The 19,378-nt window shown below is 37.3% G+C and overlaps 1 protein-coding gene across 1 annotated transcript in view; it reads left to right on the forward strand.

The window, feature by feature from the left end:
- The window catches only part of LOC124582888, a 32,183-nt gene extending 31,084 nt beyond the window's left edge, over nt 1-1,099 (forward strand). The window contains exon 3 of the mRNA XM_047131326.1: nt 806-1,099. Within this exon, the coding sequence (XP_046987282.1) occupies nt 806-1,099 (294 nt within the window). The remainder of the gene's footprint in view (nt 1-805) is intronic.
- The last annotated feature ends 18,279 nt before the right edge of the window (nt 1,100-19,378 follow it).

Genomic DNA, 19,378 nt, shown 5'->3' on the forward strand with positions numbered 1-19,378 from the left:
ACGAACAAAATGGACTCGTCGATTCGACGACGTTTAGTAATGAGCGGCCAATTTGCGGTAGGTGTCTGATTGAATGTTTGTTCAAAAGAACGGTTTGCTTTCAAGTTGGTTGTGGTGAAACGTCCCCTTAGAAATATTATAAATGACTGGCTTAAACTAATACACAATATTTTTAGCGCAACGCAATCTGACTTTCAAAAACCCCTACAAAAGAATGGCCCTGACTAACAATAACCTATACCTTTCATGAATCACTTACCTCACAAAAATCTTCCTTACTCAAACTACTGCAATACAGCGTGCGCCAATACTGCCAGCTGAATAAGATTCAAACTACTGAAGGCACTAACTACTGATAGGCATAGTTAGCAAATGAAAGATTTTGATAGAGAACAAACAATGTATATACTTTAATAGTGTTCAAAAGTCATATATATATATATATATATATATATATATATATATATATATATATATATATCAGTAGTTCATGATATCCAGTATTACAAATTTACTCTTTCTGGTGGACACACGTCCAGATCGTCCGCTTTTAAAATTCTGCCATCTCTCTCCCCACATCCACCACTGCTGGCGGCTCACCTCCAACTGCGCATCGATACTCGCTGTTCACATCCAACTGCCCAACGCTACAATAGAGAATATTTCAACAATGCCAACCAGCCACAGACTGCACACAGCACAGTCATTGATTTTCATACAGAGCGCTACGTTGCGTTACCAACATAAAAACCTAAACAGCCTACTTACAGTGGTACCTACTCCATAACATTCATTTTCTTTTTAGATCCTGGCGAATTACTCAAGACAGAGACATAAGGATGCAATAGAATCAGATCTTGACATACCATCATCTGATTATTCTCACGAAGACTACAATGTGGAAGAAGGAGACATTGTTTCCGATGACACTATCCACTCTGCATCAGATTCAGTTAAAGAAATAATCAATACAACCGTGACTCAAATTGAGTATGATGATTTTGTTAGGAAAAACAAGAAGAAAGCAAAACAGTCAACTATTCGTCCGAAAAATACAGGCCTGAAAAATGTGCCGAATACAAGTAATGAGAACGGTTGAAGGAAGAAAGGTTCCTCAGCAGCTTCTCAGTCGTTAGCCACAATTTAGTCCTCTGGAAACAACTTCCAGAACATCTTGTTGGCATCTAAATGCGAGCGAATGTCGAAGACAGGAACGGTCTTGAATGCCTGTATCGGCTGAATTTCATGTTCTCCCTCGCAGACCCTTTTTCGTAAGAATGGCTCATTGAAAGGAAAGATATTTTAGGGCAGATAAAGCAGAAACAGCAAACATATTGAGGTTACAAACATCTTTGAAGGGTGCTCGAAACAAAAGCAAGACGAACTCCATCCCTCCCCCAGCAGTTTCCAAAGCAGGTCAACGAGCCACACCCCAATCCAGCCCTCTCAGTCTAGAAAAACCCGCATTTGCAAAGACTGCAGCTATAAGCTGAGAAGAATGACGAAAATCAACTGTGCAATGTGTGATTCAGCTGTGTTTGGGTATCATCACAAGACTGTTTGCAACACGTGCCATCAGCAACGCTCATGAAGCCTGAAGAAATTTGCATTGTCCAAGAAGGTTTCTCCTTTGAGATTGATTTTGTACAGTTCCTCAACATAACATTTGTAGTCAAGAGGCCAACTCCGACATGTTGCCATATCCTGTAGTCAGGGGCAGCTTTGATTAATTTTTTATATCTTTTTGGATGTTGCATTCGTTTTTATTTCGGATATACTAATTATTTCGTTGGGTATACGTACTTTCTGTCATTACACATTTTGTCAAGTTACTTTTGATTCATTAGATAAACTGATCAAATATTTTTCTCCTTCTATTCCTTGTGAAACTGTTATTTGTATTCGAAACTCTTGGCACGTGATCATTCGATTATCGTGCAAGAGTTGATGCAGTTTTTTTTTAGATACCTATTCCATAGCGTTTCCGCTGGGTGAATATGTATCAACGGCCCTTTTGTTTGTGAAGCTGTGCAGTGCGAGTTTTGTGTTTTATTGCAATGAAAAGACCGTGTAAATCTGGGACTGTATTTTTCTTCAAGTTACCTTCAATAAAGAGTTTATAATTATATTCAGCAGTGGCGCCACTGAATCAGTAGACTGTTCTGTTTGGTGAAACTGGCTCAGGTGTAGTATCGACTGTCCCTTTTGCTACCTCATTGCCAATATCTATGAGGGAGAATTGGTATCTGTGGGTTGTGTCCTTAGAAGGTCTTTGTTTGCCGATATATACACGGGGTTCTCCAGTCCGGGAGGGAGGCACCAAGTTTGAGGATTGGTGGTAGCGTCGCGGCCAGATGTGGTCACGAGGTCCGAGCGTCCGAAGCCACATGTTCCACATCCACGAGGATCTCCTCAGAACGGATCTATGGAACGAAAAACTAATCTGATCTAATCTAATCCACGGGCTGCGCAAGGAGGGTCTGCACAGAGCGAAGATACCGGAGTACTTCACCAGGGGCAGCGTCGACTATAAGTAGCAGGCCGACATCCCGTCGGTTGGTTGGCAACATTCGTGTCGGACGACTGCTCGTGGCCTGGCTGCCCCCTTCTACCTGGCTTTCATTGGCACCACTCAGTAACCGCTGCGACGCACTGTGGATCCATGTAACTGCTTGCTGATAAAGGAGAGTAACATACTGTAATCCGCGTGGTGATTTGTGTCACTGTCTACCTGCCCTCCCTATTATTTTCTGGTTTGTAGCCGGCCGTCAGAGTTTTGCTCAGTCGGCTCTTTGGTCGTAAATATAGGCCGTAGTATTCTACTAAGACACTAGTTGTCGCTTGAAAATTTGTCCCTTTATTATATTGCCTTTCCTTTCTGGTTTGTATCCGATCATTAATGTTCTAATTAATCAGCCCCTGGTCGTAAATACAGCCGGAACAATTGTATTAAAGTACAGGTTGCCGTTAAACAAAGAGGGACCTTGTGGCTAGATTTAGATGTTAATCGGTTCTATTCTTTTATTGTAATTGCATTTCTCAATCAATAGCTATAATCTGAACAACCTGTTATACTAAGCTGTTCGTTGCTGTGTTTGAAAGACCGGGTCATTATTGGTGTATTTTAGCTGGATTTTGTGGCTGCGCCAGGTGAGCTCTCTTGTAATAAGTGTTCACAATTAATGTTTTAAGTCGTTCCTTCAGAGCTCTCTTAGCAACTGACAATCAGTTTAACTGCGAAAATATTAACAGCCAACTGACACCAAGGCTTTAGTCAAAATACGATTTTCAAAAGGGATGGGTTGGGATCAAAAATGGCTCTGAGCACTATGGGACTTAACATCTGTGGTCATCAGTCCCCTAGAACTTAGAACTACTTAAGCCTAACTAACCTAAGGACATCACACACATCCATGCCCGAGGCAGGATTCGAACCTGCGACCGTAGCGGTCACGCGGTTCCAGACTGAAGCACCTAGAACCGCACGGCCACACAGGCCGGCGGGTTGGGATCCAGTGACAATTTGGTTGTAGATTGAAATTAAGCAGTTGGTTGCTTTGAAGTAAGCCGTATCATGGTCATATTGTTTCCTAATCTGTGTAACCTCGTGGTCTGGCTGCATCCTTCTACCTGGCTTTCAACGGCACCACTCAGTAACCGCTGCGACGCACCGTGGATCAATGGAACTGCTTGTTGATAAAGGAGAGTACCATACTCTAATCCTCGTGGTGATTTGTGTCATTGTCTACCTGCCCTCAGAGTTTTGCTCAGTCGCAGGAGTGCATCTTAAACCCGAACCTTTCGACATACAGCTTTCAAGTTAAAAGTTAGGTCATCTGTTTTCAGCAGTTGAATCACTCTTGTCATCCATGGTGCTTATATAGTTTTCATGTATTACAGAAGAACATTTATTAAGAGAGACTGTGTCCAGCGCAGTATTAAACATCGCTGTTTCACCCGATAATGGGCGGGCTGCAGGTCCGGCCGTCTTGTAATCATTGTCATATTGTGTGCATTTCTTTTGCAACAGTTTATTCATCTTAAGATTTAAGGTCAACAATTTTCTTTCATTTCGTAAGAAAAAAAAGTTGTATGTTGTTAGATAAACAGCCTGTGTAAAAAGAAAGTTCCACGCTTTTCTTAATTCCAGTAAGTACCACGTCTCATATACTGTCGAATGGAGAATTTGAAATTGGTATAGTATTCCAGGGATGATTAATAATAATTTATTTCTGGGGTAGTGTTAACTATTATACCATACAGAGATTAAATGTTTCGTCTCCGTGTGCCCGAACGAGCTTGTGTGTGTGTGTGTGTGTGTGTGTGTGTGTGTGTGTGTGTGTTTAGCACTTCTACGAGCACGATGAAATGCTGTTGAGAAGTGCTTTTGTACTATGGTTGCCCACCGCTTAAAACAAGTTTTCGAAGGCCGAAGTTTGCCGTTTTTTTCCGTCTGCTCCTGTATCCGGCAAGTCGGAAGCCAGCAGGACGAGACAAATGCGGCAATAAGTTGTGTGGCATTTGTCGCGCGCCAGACCCACTGTCGGGGGGTGTGGGGGCGTGCTCGCGAGACAGATCGCGGGGCGCGATAGCGCAACTCGCGCCGGCAGCTGTGGCCGACAATCGCCGAGTAATCGCTGCCGCCGGCCTTTTATAGCTGTCGGGAAACCCCTCCCCAGCCCACTCGAGCTCGCGTGGTCAGTGCTCGAACGGGACGAGTTCCGCTCGAGAGGGCCGTTACCACAGTCATAAACCAGTTAGCGCCTCCTCCGCGTCGCCGCCACCGCCTTCCAACTTCCGTACTTAACCCGGCAGCGCCGATGAAATTTAAGTGGCGCCAGTCTTGGGAGGAGATACTGCTCGGCGCAGATGCCGCGTGCAGCAGCGACGCAAGATGTGCGAACAGGGAAAGGCTCTGGGTACTATTGGCGAAAGCCACCTTGTGTGAGCGAGGTACCAGGTAGGGAGATTGTTGGCCCCTACTGCAGAATGACAGCCCCGGTTTGTCTAGTATGAAATAAGTAATAGATTTCATAAGAATGCTGCTGCAAAAGAAATACTCCAAATTTACACTTCTGACCTTTAAAGGCAACGAACGTCAAATAGGCATTAAGTATACTACATGATTGGAGTGTTTGGATGTGGAAAAAAGTAATATTCAGCGTCGTCACACAACTTAGACAGGAGAAAAACTATCGACATTCTATAGAAAAAGAATGGTTACTTAGCAGGTGTCTCACTCAGAAATTGCATTTGATCGTTGTTTTGTGGGAAGATAGTGTTGTGCTCAGTGTAATCGGGATTTGACAGTACAAGGATCGTGGTGAATTGAGACTCCGGTTTGCCGTTCCACGGCAAAGCTGCTCGGCGGTTGGTCAGAATTCCACGACTGTCTTGTCGATACGGAATCAAAGGCTTCAGGAGGGGCATGCTCAACGCCATCCACGATCTCAAAGGCCCCATGCGATTAGCGCCCTAGAGGACAAAGACATTGTTCACTCATTCATGTAGGATCGTAGTCACATCACGACCATTTAATTAGGATATGAGCTCCTTTGCAAAAAGAGCGCTACATACGCGAACAGTGCGTATGAATGACCTTTAACACGGGCGACCATCCTTATGGCTTCCCTGGACGCGGCAGCAGTGTATTATATGCTGACAGTAGTGCGCCAATGACGACTCTGGACGTTGGAGTGGTACAGTGCCATCGTTTTGAGACGAATCCCGATTCTGTGTACAACATCAGGCTGAACATATCCATAATGTACGTTGTCGGACATGCATTTCGTCAATAAACCACTCCAGTACGACAATTCAGTTAGAGAAAGTGACCATATAAAGAATTTATGCACTTTCTTCTTTACACGTTTGTTCGGTTCCATGAACGATAATTCTGAAGGTAATCCACTGCATTTTGCAACACATAGCCAGAAGTGAAAGAGATCTGCAGCCAAATTTGTAGGGCGGATGAGTACCAAGCTGTGTGGTTAGAGGCCTATGAATATAGCCCATGTTTATTCTAATTCCGTCAGAAAGTTTGTGTTTTATAGATAAATCTAGGATCCTATTTCACCTCGTTTCATTACTAAGTGTAAATTCCTCTAATGTGTGCATGAGATAATCGATGATGATACCACACAACAAGGGTTCGAATAATTTTGAGGAAAAACACAAAGAAGGTGGACGCACATACTTCGTCATTTGTCATTTCATGGAATACACTTAACTGATTAACAGCAATTATTTTGATTACAAATTTATAAAAAACGAATAACAACACTCACAATAATTTAAAGAACATGAACAGGACCAGTTCATTAATAGAAAATTTAACAAGTTATATGATTAAGAACAGGGCTTAAGACCAGGGATATATGTAAGTCCCCAAATATAAGGAGGAAGGCACACAAACTAGGTGTGACTGCAAGATGGTTCAATAAACTAAGCTTTACAGTAAAATGAATTTATTGCCACTAGAAGCACTAACAATTCCCAAGCACAAATAAAACTTCAAGCACATAGACAATGCCCAACCCAAATGCAGAAATTATAACAAGCCACACCCCTGATTGTGGCTGTTGGAAAGCCCTTAACAATTTATAAACCTTAATAAAATCTTTTAAGCAATAAAATATGCTACTCCCCAAAATACAAGAAAATTTGAGAAGGCATACAATTTAAACATGACATCCAGCTGGTACACACAAGCAGAAACATTAATAATGACCCTTAAACAAATACACAATACCGCATATTCAAGAAAATATGAATAATAATACAATTTAAATGTGACTTTCAAGTGGTAAACACCAGCAGAAACAATAATAATGATACTTAAATAAATACACAGTCCCCTGAAATACAAGAAAACCTGGAATGACATACAATTTGAATGTGACTCCCAACAAGTGCACACTAACAGAAGCATATATAATGACCCCAAATAAATATACAATTTCTCAAAACTCAAGAAAAGTGGCAAATTAAAGCAATTAATTAACACAGCAAACTGGCAGCAACAACACAAGTTTGACAATGAATGGAATTATTTAATGATATCAGATAAAATACTCAACAGTTCATACTCATAAGTAAAAACCTTTAAAACTTAATACTCTCCACAACTACCAAGTATGGCTTGCAAGATTTAAACAAGTTGTTAAAGGGCAAATACAACTATAAGAAACTTTGGACTTGAAGAACTCACCTCACAGTTTGTGTGCTTGCATAACTCCCAATATTTAAATATATCAAGGGTTCTGGAACTAACTGAGCGACGCTACCTTTGCACACAGAAATGATGAAAGTTACTTAACTTGAGTTACCATGAGAGTAGGTAAAAAGTATGTGTCCTAGGTCACTTAGCTGAGCTCTGGCCCACACCAGGACCACCCAAGTTACCCAGGACAGATACTTTTTATCTACTACACTCATAAACCTATGTCAAAATTCACATATTTTCATTTCAAAAACACCAGTTTTACTATGAATTAATTAGAAAGTTAACAAAACTGAATATTTTTTCTTATCACATTCACCTATTATAAAATAAGAATTTCTTTCATATAAAAGATGAACATGTGAAAACAAATTCAATATATTCTGAAATAAGGTGAATGTAAGAAAAAATTAATAAAGAATGCTTTTATTAGTTCCATTCTTGACCTAAAATTTTTCTAATTCTTTCTTCCTGAACAGACATGGGCTCTTTATGAATAGTTACTCATAAATGTTTTTTGAGAGAAGACTTATTTACAGTACTAACAAATTCATAAGTAGCTTTAACTTTCTCATAATATTTTTACGTTCTTTACAACTCCATCTTTTCGATGTCTATCATAAAATTCATTAATATTCTTTTTTTCTACACACTGCTTTAGCTGTTTAGTACTGTCCATTTAAAAGACATAAACTTTAAAAGGAAGGAACAAAATTTTCAAAACTTTTCACAAAGTGAATTCAAGATCACGAAATTCATTACTTCTACTTTTAAGTTTCTTCATTCCTTCATATTTTACTTTAATCTGTTCTTTGCCAATTAATTGAAAACGACAGTCACTGATTAAATTGTTATATCTAGCTAGTAAAATAATCTTAAACTCATTCCATACAAATTCTTTCTCCATATCTAGTATTTAAATGCTCAGATCCATTAATATTGTATAAAATATATGTCTCTAACTCATTTAGTTTTTGAATCTTGTAAGAGACACTTGCATTGTTGATCTTCTTGATTACAGTCACCATTTATACAGAAAAAAGTTTTATTAGATTTTTTATAATTACTGATGTCCATATGGTAATGTATCTATTTTATTTTCCAAAACACATATTTTGTCATCATGAAGACTCAGTGCTTTCTTGTTTATTTCAGCTGTTTGGACTTCATGTTTTCCACTTCAAAACATAAAAGTTATTTTGTACTCTTCCCTATTGTAAACAAACACTCTTTATAATCTTCTATGCTTATTCTATTTTTAGAAATGCATTACTTAACTCCTATAGATTTTTTTCTCTGTAGTATTGCCAGCGTTATAAGCATACATTTTTGCTCTCAAATTACAAATTCTTCCACTATTTTTCCTATGTATTCGTCTTTAATTTTTCTAAAACTTCCTTGTTTGCTTGTTGTAAATATTATCTTCAAGATAATCACTAGTACCAAATTTATCAATCATTGTTTTCATGTCTTCATAAAAATCTTCAGATTTTACATTTACATTTTATATTTTCTCCATGTTTCAGTGTCATTATTATGGCGGCCACTGAGTGACGCGCGTTTCTTTGGCTCGCGAGTTTTTCCGCTCATTGAAGGTGTTACAGAGAAGTGCGGCAGTCCACAACGTGTACATCCGACTAAACAAGTGTTACTTGCCGTGGTGTGTTGTTCTCCGTTGATTACCACAAGTGATAAGTGATAAGTGAGTGAAAAATGGGAAGAGCACGAGTAAGCGGCAGCAGGCGAGGCTACAGGGGCGCAGGCAGCGCGGGCGCCCGGTCTCCGGCGGCAGGTGAGGCCTCGCTTCCCGACATCGGGGAGCTCGTCCGGTCCCAGGTGAGTGCGGCGCTGCACAGTAAAGACACGCTAGACGTAATAGTGCAATCCATCACGGACTCTGTGACGGCCGCGGTCATGGACAAACTGCAAGAGTCTGTCGGGCGCAACAGCACCGAAATCCAGTCTCTTAAAAAGTCCCTGGCCGCACAAGAGAAAAAAGCCGCCGACCTAGAAGCTAAACTGTCTGCGGCCACCGATGAAATTGAGCAGTATCAGCGAAGGAACAGCTTGCGCTTGTTCGGGGTAGCTGAAAACGATCGAGAAAACACCGACGACCTGGCCATTAGCCTCGTGCGTGAGAAACTTGGCGTGCAGATCGACGTGGCCGATATTGACAGAAGCCACCGTGTTGGGCGCAGGATACCAGGTGCGATGAAACCCAGGCCCATAATAATTAAATTTGTGTCATACCGGAAAAGAGCTGAAGTGTTTGCTCAGAAAAGAAAACTTGCCAAGAGTGGGGTTACCCTGAGGGAAGATCTGACGCGCGAAAGACTAAAAGTTTTGAACACTGCGATCACACAGTTCGGTCTTCAAAATGTATGGACCCAGGATGGCAGGATCGTAGTCAAGACGGAAGGAGGGAGGAAAACGGTGACGAACATGTCCGAACTGAAAGACTGAGCGAAATCTCGCGAGACACAAAGTCTCATATTTTACTCTGTCTAATATAAGTTAATTTTTATTCTTTCTTTTCATTTTTTTTACGTAAATATTGCTTCGTTATTTCTATATGTACCATAAGTACTCTTTTTAAAATCAGTCAATTGTTTCACATAAATATTGCTTCTTTAGTTGCCTATCATAAGTGCTCATTTATATTCATATTGTCAGTCAAATGGGAATTAACATTCTCCATTAACAGGAATCTCCTTAAAACTGCCTTTCTATATCTGTTATTTTCATCCTCGTCACTACCACTACTACTACTATTATCTTTATCGTAACCACTACTGCCACTTTCCATCTTTCTTTTCGCTCCCTTCTCCGATACCACCAGCCTGTCTTTCACCTTTAGCCCACAGACGCTTGAGTCAGTCACGACCTTGGACACACCTGTAAATATGTCTTCCCCCGCGAAATCCAGCTTTTGTCCCTCTTCCGGCCAGCAGGTAGACGGAGCGCGCTCGGTCCTACAGGCGGCCACAATGGGACGGACCGGTTCCGGCGGCGGGCTCTTTGTGGCCCACGCGAACGCTCAGTCGCTAACGGCTCACTTCGACGAGTTCTGTGACCTGTTCTGCCAATCGCTGTTCCATATTATCCTCGTCTCTGAAACTTGGTTGAAACCAAACATTTCTTCCGACGCTATCCGAATCACTGGTTACTCTCTCCTAAGGGCAGATCGTGAAACAAGACGCGGGGGTGGTGTGGGTGCCTATGTTCGCTCTGATCTGAGACCTACTATACTATGCACATCGGATGCAAAGGGCGAAGGAGAAGCAGAGTTCTTGTTTTTCGAAATAAATACATCAAATCAGAAACTGCTAATTGGAGTAATCTATAAACCTCCAAACGTCGGTGCTATGTCCTCCTTTCAGTCTGCCCTGTCCTCGCTCGTGACACTGTATGAACACATAATCATTATGGGCGACACAAACATCGACTTACAGTTAAAATCTCCCTCTGCAGAAAAACTTAGGAGACTGTTCCACTCCAATGATATGAGTTTAGCACCGCTGGACCCAACTCATCACACGCCACACAGCCATACACTCATAGATATAATAGCAACAAAGCGACCAGATAAAATAATTCGCGCCAATCAGACATCCGCTCCAGGACTCTCTGCTCATGACGTGATTTTCTTAAATTACTCAGTACATACTACCAAAGAAAAATCTCACCTGGTAACCTACAGAAACCTAAAAAATGTTAACCATGACGCTCTTCAAAAGGATTGCTCAGACATCCCTTGGCATGATATAAGCAATGAACCGACTTTAGACGGAAAAATTCGGGAATTATGTCGCAAAATTATTGCACTGTATGATAAACATGCTCCTCAACGCACTGTCAAGGTAAAGAGAGCTCCCGCTCCGTGGCTCACCACTGCATTACGCCAGTTAATGAATGAACGTGATGCTGCACATAGGGCCTTCAAGCGTAACCCAACTCCCGAGGCGTACGAAGCTTATAGGAAACTCCGAAATAGAACCAAGCAAAGCGTGAGGAATGCCAAAATCAGACATGCCCGCTCTGTCGTATGCGGCATATCAAAACCTGCCGCACTGTGGAAAAAGCTGCGCATTTTCGGTATAGGGAAGCGAAGATCTGACGCTGTTTATCAAGCGTCTGCAGAAGAATTAAACGATTTCTTCTCAACAGCCGTAAACTGCCACGCAGCGACAAATTACCAGCCCCAAGATATCAATCTCTCGAGAGACAAGTTTTTCCTAAAACATGTCACTACCGGCACAGTACACAAGGCAATTATGAGAATCTCTTCCGAGGCAGTAGGAAATGATGGAGTGAGCATTGGCATGATTAAGAACGTCGTAAACACTATTACTCCAGTTATCACAGACATCTTCAACCTGTCTCTTGTCAGTAGTACATATCCTACTGAGTGGAAGCAAAGCTTAATTCAACCTATACCCAAGACTGACAACCCTAAGTCGCCAGGTGACTACAGGCCGATCAGCATACTTCCTGCAATATCTAAAGCCCTAGAACACATCGTCCATGAACAGCTGACAGATTACCTCAAAACTCATAACATCCACGACAAATATCAGTCGTGTTTTCGAAAGCACCATAGTACAGCAACTGCATTAATCAAAGTAACTGATGACATTAAACATGCTATGGACAGACGTGAAGCTACCATCCTAACACTGCTTGACTTTAGCAAGGCTTTTGATACAGTTGACTTTGATATATTACTAATTAAAATGAAGCAGTTGAATTTCTCAAACAGCGCAATACACTGGTTCGACAGCTACCTCAAAAACAGAAGTCAACAAGTCATTTGTGGATCGGAAAAGTCATCATGGAAAAACGTGCGCTCTGGAGTTCCCCAAGGCTCCGTCCTTGGTCCATTACTCTTCTCACTGTACATCAATGATATTTCTTCAGTGATTCACTCCTGCAACTACCATCTATATGCCGACGACATCCAACTGTACATAAGTGCAAGCCCCAAGAACATTGCTGACGCAGTAGCGAGTATGAACGCAGATCTTTGCTCTGTTTCTCGATGGGCACAGAACCTAGGTCTGAAACTAAACCCCAAGAAATCCCAGGTCATACTTATATCTCATCCAAAGTTAATCAGTCGGTACTTTCGCGAAACAGTCCCTCAAATACTCCTCAATGGTACCCAACTACCATACCAAAAAACAGTAAAAGACCTTGGAATAATCTTGGATGAACACCTAAACTGGGAAGAACAAACAGTCACAGCTTGCCGGAAATCGCTCTCCTCCCTACATGCAATTCAAAAGTTTAGAAAAATATTTCCATCCCACGTTAAACAAAAATTAGTCCAAACACTAGTCTTGCCTAATCTTTACTACTGTGATGTAGTTCAACATGGCACAAATAATGAAAATTCGAGATGCCTCGAGCTAGTGATGAATGCTTGCGTTAGATACGTATGCAACATACGGTTGTATGATCATATCAGTCCTTCATACTCCCAGCTAGGTTGGATACGCCCACATAAGGCACGCGATCTCCACACGATGTGCTTACTTCATCGATTTCTTAGCCACTGGCGCCCCCAATACTTATCTTCTCACATTAAACACCTATCATCATTCCACAACCGCAATACCAGATCGGATACGTCTAGCATCTTGGCTGTACCTTTACATAACACAAAATCTTTCTCCGTGTCATTCTCCATCTCAGCCATACGACTATGGAACGCGCTCCCCTGTGATCTGCGTCTTATCCAAAACCATTCAACATTCAAGAGGGAACTTAAGACTTACATATTAGGGACGGTATAGCCACCATTGTTGTGCCCCCCCCCCTCATCTTTTTCTTTCTCCTCTCCATCATAGCTTCGAATTTTACCATTCTATTTCTCTTCCTCTAACCTATCTACCTCTTCTATATCTCTTTCACCCCATTCCATCGTCTTATGTCTCTGCTTGATGAGAATAACTTACAAGCTGCAAGAATATAACGAGAAAATTCCCAACTAGCAATAGGACTGACACTCATATAAGAAAAATATGTTTACTTTCATATACATAGTCATTATTATTATTATTATTATTATTATCATTATTATTATTATTTTTATTATTCTTGATTGTTATAATTATTTTTTGATTGTTATAATTATCATTGTACTACTTTTATAATCTCTATTTTTTTTCTTTAACATTAATACTGTATAACATGTTATATGTCCTAATTTTCTGTAGACACTGAAATTTGTTGAATCTGAGTATGCCTGGTTAGGTGTAAGAGAGGGCCTGAAGGCCCTAATCTTGCCAGGTAAAATAAATGCATAAATAAATAAAATAAATAAATAAATTATTCTCTAGTGAAAATCATACATCAGTTCTTTAGATAAATTAGGTTATAGGCCTACCCATACCAATGTAGATAGTTAATTAAACACAACTTCTGAGTTTATTAATATGAATAGCTACAAGACTTTCATTAAACATAATTCTTCCTTCAAAGTTTGGTTTAGCTATAACATATTCACATATATCGCCATCTGATACTAACTTTTTATCTACTCTGTTTCTTGTGTATTCCATCGTTTTTCCAAACATTGAATTATTCAACAATTCTTGGTAATCTGTCTCAAAATTACTTTTGGCTTTAATCTCATATTCATAATTAAATATTTATATTTCTCCAATCAATGTGATTGTTTAAATTTTAAAAACTCTATGTATTTTTGTCATTTTCATTTCTAGAGACAGATACTGTTTAAGATTTCTATAGTGAACTACATGATCATATTTGCCATTCAGAGTACTTACAAACTGTTTACTTTAGTTCCTGGTATACGTTCATTTTTAGGAGCTAATGGTAAATCTTCTAAATTAATGTAGTTCTTTTATATATTCTAAATCTACTTCAAAGATTTATCGCATTTTAGAAGTATCTGATATTTCACTCCTTTTTGCACAGTCAAAATCATTTGGCTCATCCCATTCATATCCTCCGTATAGTAAAAATTGACTCATAGCATAATCAAATAGATTATTTGCGTCTCAATATGTCAGATACTTGATATCTTTTTACTATCAAAATCCATCATATGTTTACTGTTTGCTTTAACATATCTTTAACAACAGTGAGATATTCTTCCTCTTATTCCCTTTTCAACCATTACAATCATATCATAATCATGCAATAAATCAAATGGTTGTTTGGTAATTTTCAGCATTACATCCCAAGGTAAACCAGTTGCACTGAAATGCCAAGATGGATATAGATAATATGCTTTTATACAAGTTTTTCTGAACCTTTCAAACGCATCACCCAATAATAAAACATCAGTTTTAAATACAGGTCATGATGCTCACCAAGATTTTTAATGTTAAAATTTTCCCAATCTAATTGTGCATGTTTATAATTTTCATCACTTATTTCAGAGTCTTTCAGTTTACTGTAAAATTCTTCCTTTGCTGGTAATTGTGTCTCTTCAAATTCTTTCCAAGAATCCATGTAGACATATGGATATACTCCTCTCCAGTCACTAGAGTGAATATCACTTCTGAGAAAAACATTTTTAATCTTTTATTTGATCCGTTTTCAAACTTTTTTAAGGTTTGTTAACTTATGAAGCCATAAAATTAAATGTGTCAGTAAACCTAATTTTCAAACTCTCTGTCTCCTTACAATAAAATAAATATATCCATCTTCATTACTTTATATTAAATCTATTTCTATTTTATCATAACCAAGTTCTTCTACAAACATTTGTGAATAATATCCCAATAAGATATGTAAATAAATTGGTACAAAACTTTGATGTTTTAATTGTAAACTACATTTATTCCATAATGGATTGATAAATTTTCAAGTTAACTGATCATGATGATGAAGGTTTTTATTTTCCTCTGAATAAAGACACTTACAAAATGTATGTTTTTTTGGATCTTATATAACTTGATTGTTCTTCTGGCCTCATTTCTTCACTGTGAGAATAAATTCTTCCTATTTCTTCCTATCTGGCCCTGTATAAACAATATGATTATTATGATGTTCAGTTATGTATTTAATATGACATATGGGACATTGTTTGTTCTTTTAAAATTATTCATTGATGACAATGAATGTGATTACTGTGCCATTAGAATACAAAGAAGAAACTTGCAAATAAAGTTATATGTAATTTTAGATAGACATCCAAACTGTGAAGAAATATTGAGACATGCGTATAAAGTTGATTAATGATGATAAATCTTCATCAGACTGAATTAACATAATTTCATACACAGGTAGTGTGTTTTTTCAAAGTTTTCAAAACAATTCAAATTTCTTCCCCATTTAGAGTGTTTAAATAATTCACATTTTCGTCAGTTAATTGATTTACGAATCTAGAGACTATAACTTCACTGTCATCAGGATAACATACAGATAGAAAATACGAAAGAGCCAGTTTTCTCATTTGTACTGTTAGATAATTTATACATGAAATTTCTATGTAATATTTGTAAAACAATTTTATCTTTATTTACCCAATTATCAAATCCTAACCAGTTAGCATTTACCTTATCTGCTTTTTCTTTTAATACTTTTCAACGTGATATACATAAGGATATTTTGTTTTCTGTAACTCATAAGCATGAAAATTTCCTTTTACTTCTTCACCATTTAATCACTTAGTTTATATGTTATTGTACTAGAATGAATAACAGATTCAACTTCAAAAATTTGTGTTGACCAATTGGCTATATATCCTTTCTCATAAAATCCATTCAATTTACTTATTCTAACCTTACCACCTTTTTTCAATGTTATCTTTCTTTTTAGATACACCAGTAAATGGTTTATAATGCTTTTTAATAGTTTCTATTACTTCCATTCTTATAACTGAATGTTTTGTGTTATGTTATTCATCAGCTAATTTCGAAACTGGATCAGTCTTTTATAATTTCCTTGTAAGTCAAATTATTTCAATTGTTTTCTTTAAGTGTTCTGTTAAATATTTCAACAATGGGTGCTTTTAATTCTGTAAAAGTTGAATAATGATTAATACTATATTTCTTCATCAGTTCAAAAAATGGCTCTGAGCACTATGGGACTCAACTGCTGAGGTCATTAGTCGTCATTAGTTCTTGAAATCCTTTATTATGGAATTGTGCACCACTATCTATTTGTAAATTTTTGGATTTCTATCTCTAAATATTTTTTCAAAAACAGCAACTACATTCTTACTAGATTTTATCCATAACTTTAATAGCCCAAGCAAATTTTGAAAAAAACGTGTACAATAGTAAATAAATATTTATATCTATTACTTATTTTTGTCATTCCTTTCAGATCATGTCAGTCCATTTCTACTAGATCTGCTTGCCATAAATCATCAATACCAAGTGTGATTACATGTCATCTTTTAAAATATTTTCTCATTGGTTATGTAAGTCATTAATAATTTCTTCATGAATATTTAGACATTCACCTAGAAAATCTTTTAATGAGTTTAGTCTTCCATTTCACATACTGCACAAAAACCTATGATTCTTAACCTTCTATGGTTAGTCATTACTCGACAAAGATTAGATGTTTCAGTAAATGTTTTACACTTCAAATAGTAAATGTGATTGTCCTGAAGGACTGCAGTGAACGATGATTCTCCATTTATATAGATCACAAATTTAATAAGATTTAAATTATTTCACTAAATATAACTAATGTTGGATCTACTGGATGAGATTCTAGTTTATTCTTTAATTTCATTGTTATAACATTTTATTTATGTAATATTTTCATTTATTTGCTAGCATTAGTTATTTTCTACTTATTATCAAACACATCTAAAACAAAAATTGAAATCATTAAATGATAAGCCTTTTCCTACATATTTATCTGTAACAACAACCTTGCTAAGGATAAATACATACTCAAAATGATATATTTTTTGTTCCCTCACAGTTATAAAAGTAAATTCAATTGTTTGGTTATTGGATACTTTATCTTTAAGAATACTTGACTCATTTAAGTATGGAGTTAAATCTGTTTTTGAGAAATAATCTGAAAAAGCATTTTCAGGTTCTTTTTACTGAAGTAATTAGTTAGATCAGTCTTATTAAAATAACAAATCTTTCCATTAAAGTCGTCTTTATTAATAAGACCTATTAATTCTTTTTTGTTGACAGCATTACTGAATTGTTTTACAATACTTCTATATTAATTTTTTGAAACAAGACTTTTTAATTGTTTTTCTAAGTATTGTTTATTAACTACATCTTTTTTGTTGATTGGATCACTCACATTCACTATTTTTCTACCAAGAAGACTGAATTTTCTTTCAGTTCACTATCAACTTGCTTGATGTACCTTTTATTTTTCGATTTCCTGATGATTGAAAATATTAGATTTCTGTAATTCTCTCTTAATGGCTCTAATAATGGTTTTATTTTTTCATCTGTTGATCGCTGAGTATTTCTAATCTTCAATTCAAATAAGAAGTAATTCTAGTAATGGTTTATTTTCTTAAAATGTTTCAAATGGCTCTGAACACTATGGGACTCAACTTCTGAGGTCATCAGTCCCCTAGAACTTAGAACTACTTAAACCTAACTAACCTAAGGACATCACACACATCTATGCCTGAGGTAGGATTCGAACCTGTGACCATAACGGTCTCCAGTTCCAGACTGTAGCGCCTAGAACCACACAACAACTCCAGAGGGCTATTTTCTTAAATTCTGAATCTAATTCTTCGTTAGTTTTTCTATATAATGTTGATTGAATATCTTCGTTTTTCGTTTGAAAATCTTCCAGTTTTGAAGTTAATTCTCTCTTTATTTTTATTTTTATTTTTTTGTTGTAGTGAATCAGTGTCTTAAGATGGAGTATAAAATATAAAATGTAAGTTATATACAAAAATTCGTATTTATTAGATTGAAAATGTCATTAAACTTATAATTATCTGACCATGGTATTAAAACAAACAGACATAAACGACCACAAATCACTACATCGAAAATTTGTATTCTCTCAATATTGTAGTATAAATTATTTTTTCTGCTATAGTTAACTATCAGCTTCTTTCAGCATATTCCCTCCAATCGAAAACAAATTTTGAGTTCTTTGATTTACAATAATAAATGCAATGGGTAACAGGATGATCAGATTCATCTAAGTTTACTATTCCACATTCTAAATTCGTTGGTTCTTTAGGTAATTCATCAGTCATAACAACACCTCTAAAATATTTAATTTTTAACCTTGTTCTTCTGTGTCAAAATTGGATAAAGGATTATCATATGTTTTGATTAGGTTTTCGAATTTTTTTGTACATCCACTTCCTTTCTTTGCCGTTGCTAAATTACGTCTTTTTTCTTCTTCTGAGACTTCATCACCTTTTTTCTTGTCTATTACTGCATTAGCAATTGCTACAGAAGTGAACCAATAGTTGCTATATGGCAATGCAGCTAATAGTAATCATAGAAACCACCTTCGTGTTTTATAAATCCAGAACTTCCATTCTTTGTTGTTGTTGTATATTCGACAATATTTTTCAGAACATTAATACCTAATATAGTAAGTAAATTTTCAATAGCTTTTTAATCTCTCTTTCTTTTTTGCATGAGTTAAAAATTGATCAGTACTATGTAACTGTTCATTATTTAATGTAATTTTAAAAGTTCTGCTACTTGGTACCAGACGATAATCAATACTATAGTCTGCGACAGCGTTAATGGCTTGTCGCCACACCATGCGTCTTCCAAGGAGTGCTGCATTGTCAACTCAGCGCTGGGTGAATTGACAGCAACTATGCTACAGTCAGCTGCTTTAGTCAATGTTTGACCTGTCTCGCTATTGTCAGGTTCATCGTGCTCTACTCCCCATTCTGTGATAAACTTATTTAATGTACCTAATAACTGCGACGTACACATAACAGAATGGAATGTCTATTCAATCTTTCCCAGTCATAACTACATTACGAAATAGTGATACATGCTCTCTCACTGCAGTATGGATTCTATAATAAATTGCACCTTACAGAAAGATTACACCTTCCATTCCACATGCTTTAAAGAGATGAAAGAATCAAATCTAAAATACCCACCCCAGATCCCAGGACGAAAAGCATTTTAATCTACATTATATCATAGACAGAATGGAGAGAGAAGTAAAATAAACAACTTTGTTTGAACGGTCATTATC

This window comes from Schistocerca americana, chromosome 1 (assembly GCF_021461395.2).
Source record: "Schistocerca americana isolate TAMUIC-IGC-003095 chromosome 1, iqSchAmer2.1, whole genome shotgun sequence".
Taxonomy (NCBI): Eukaryota; Metazoa; Arthropoda; class Insecta; order Orthoptera; family Acrididae; genus Schistocerca; species Schistocerca americana.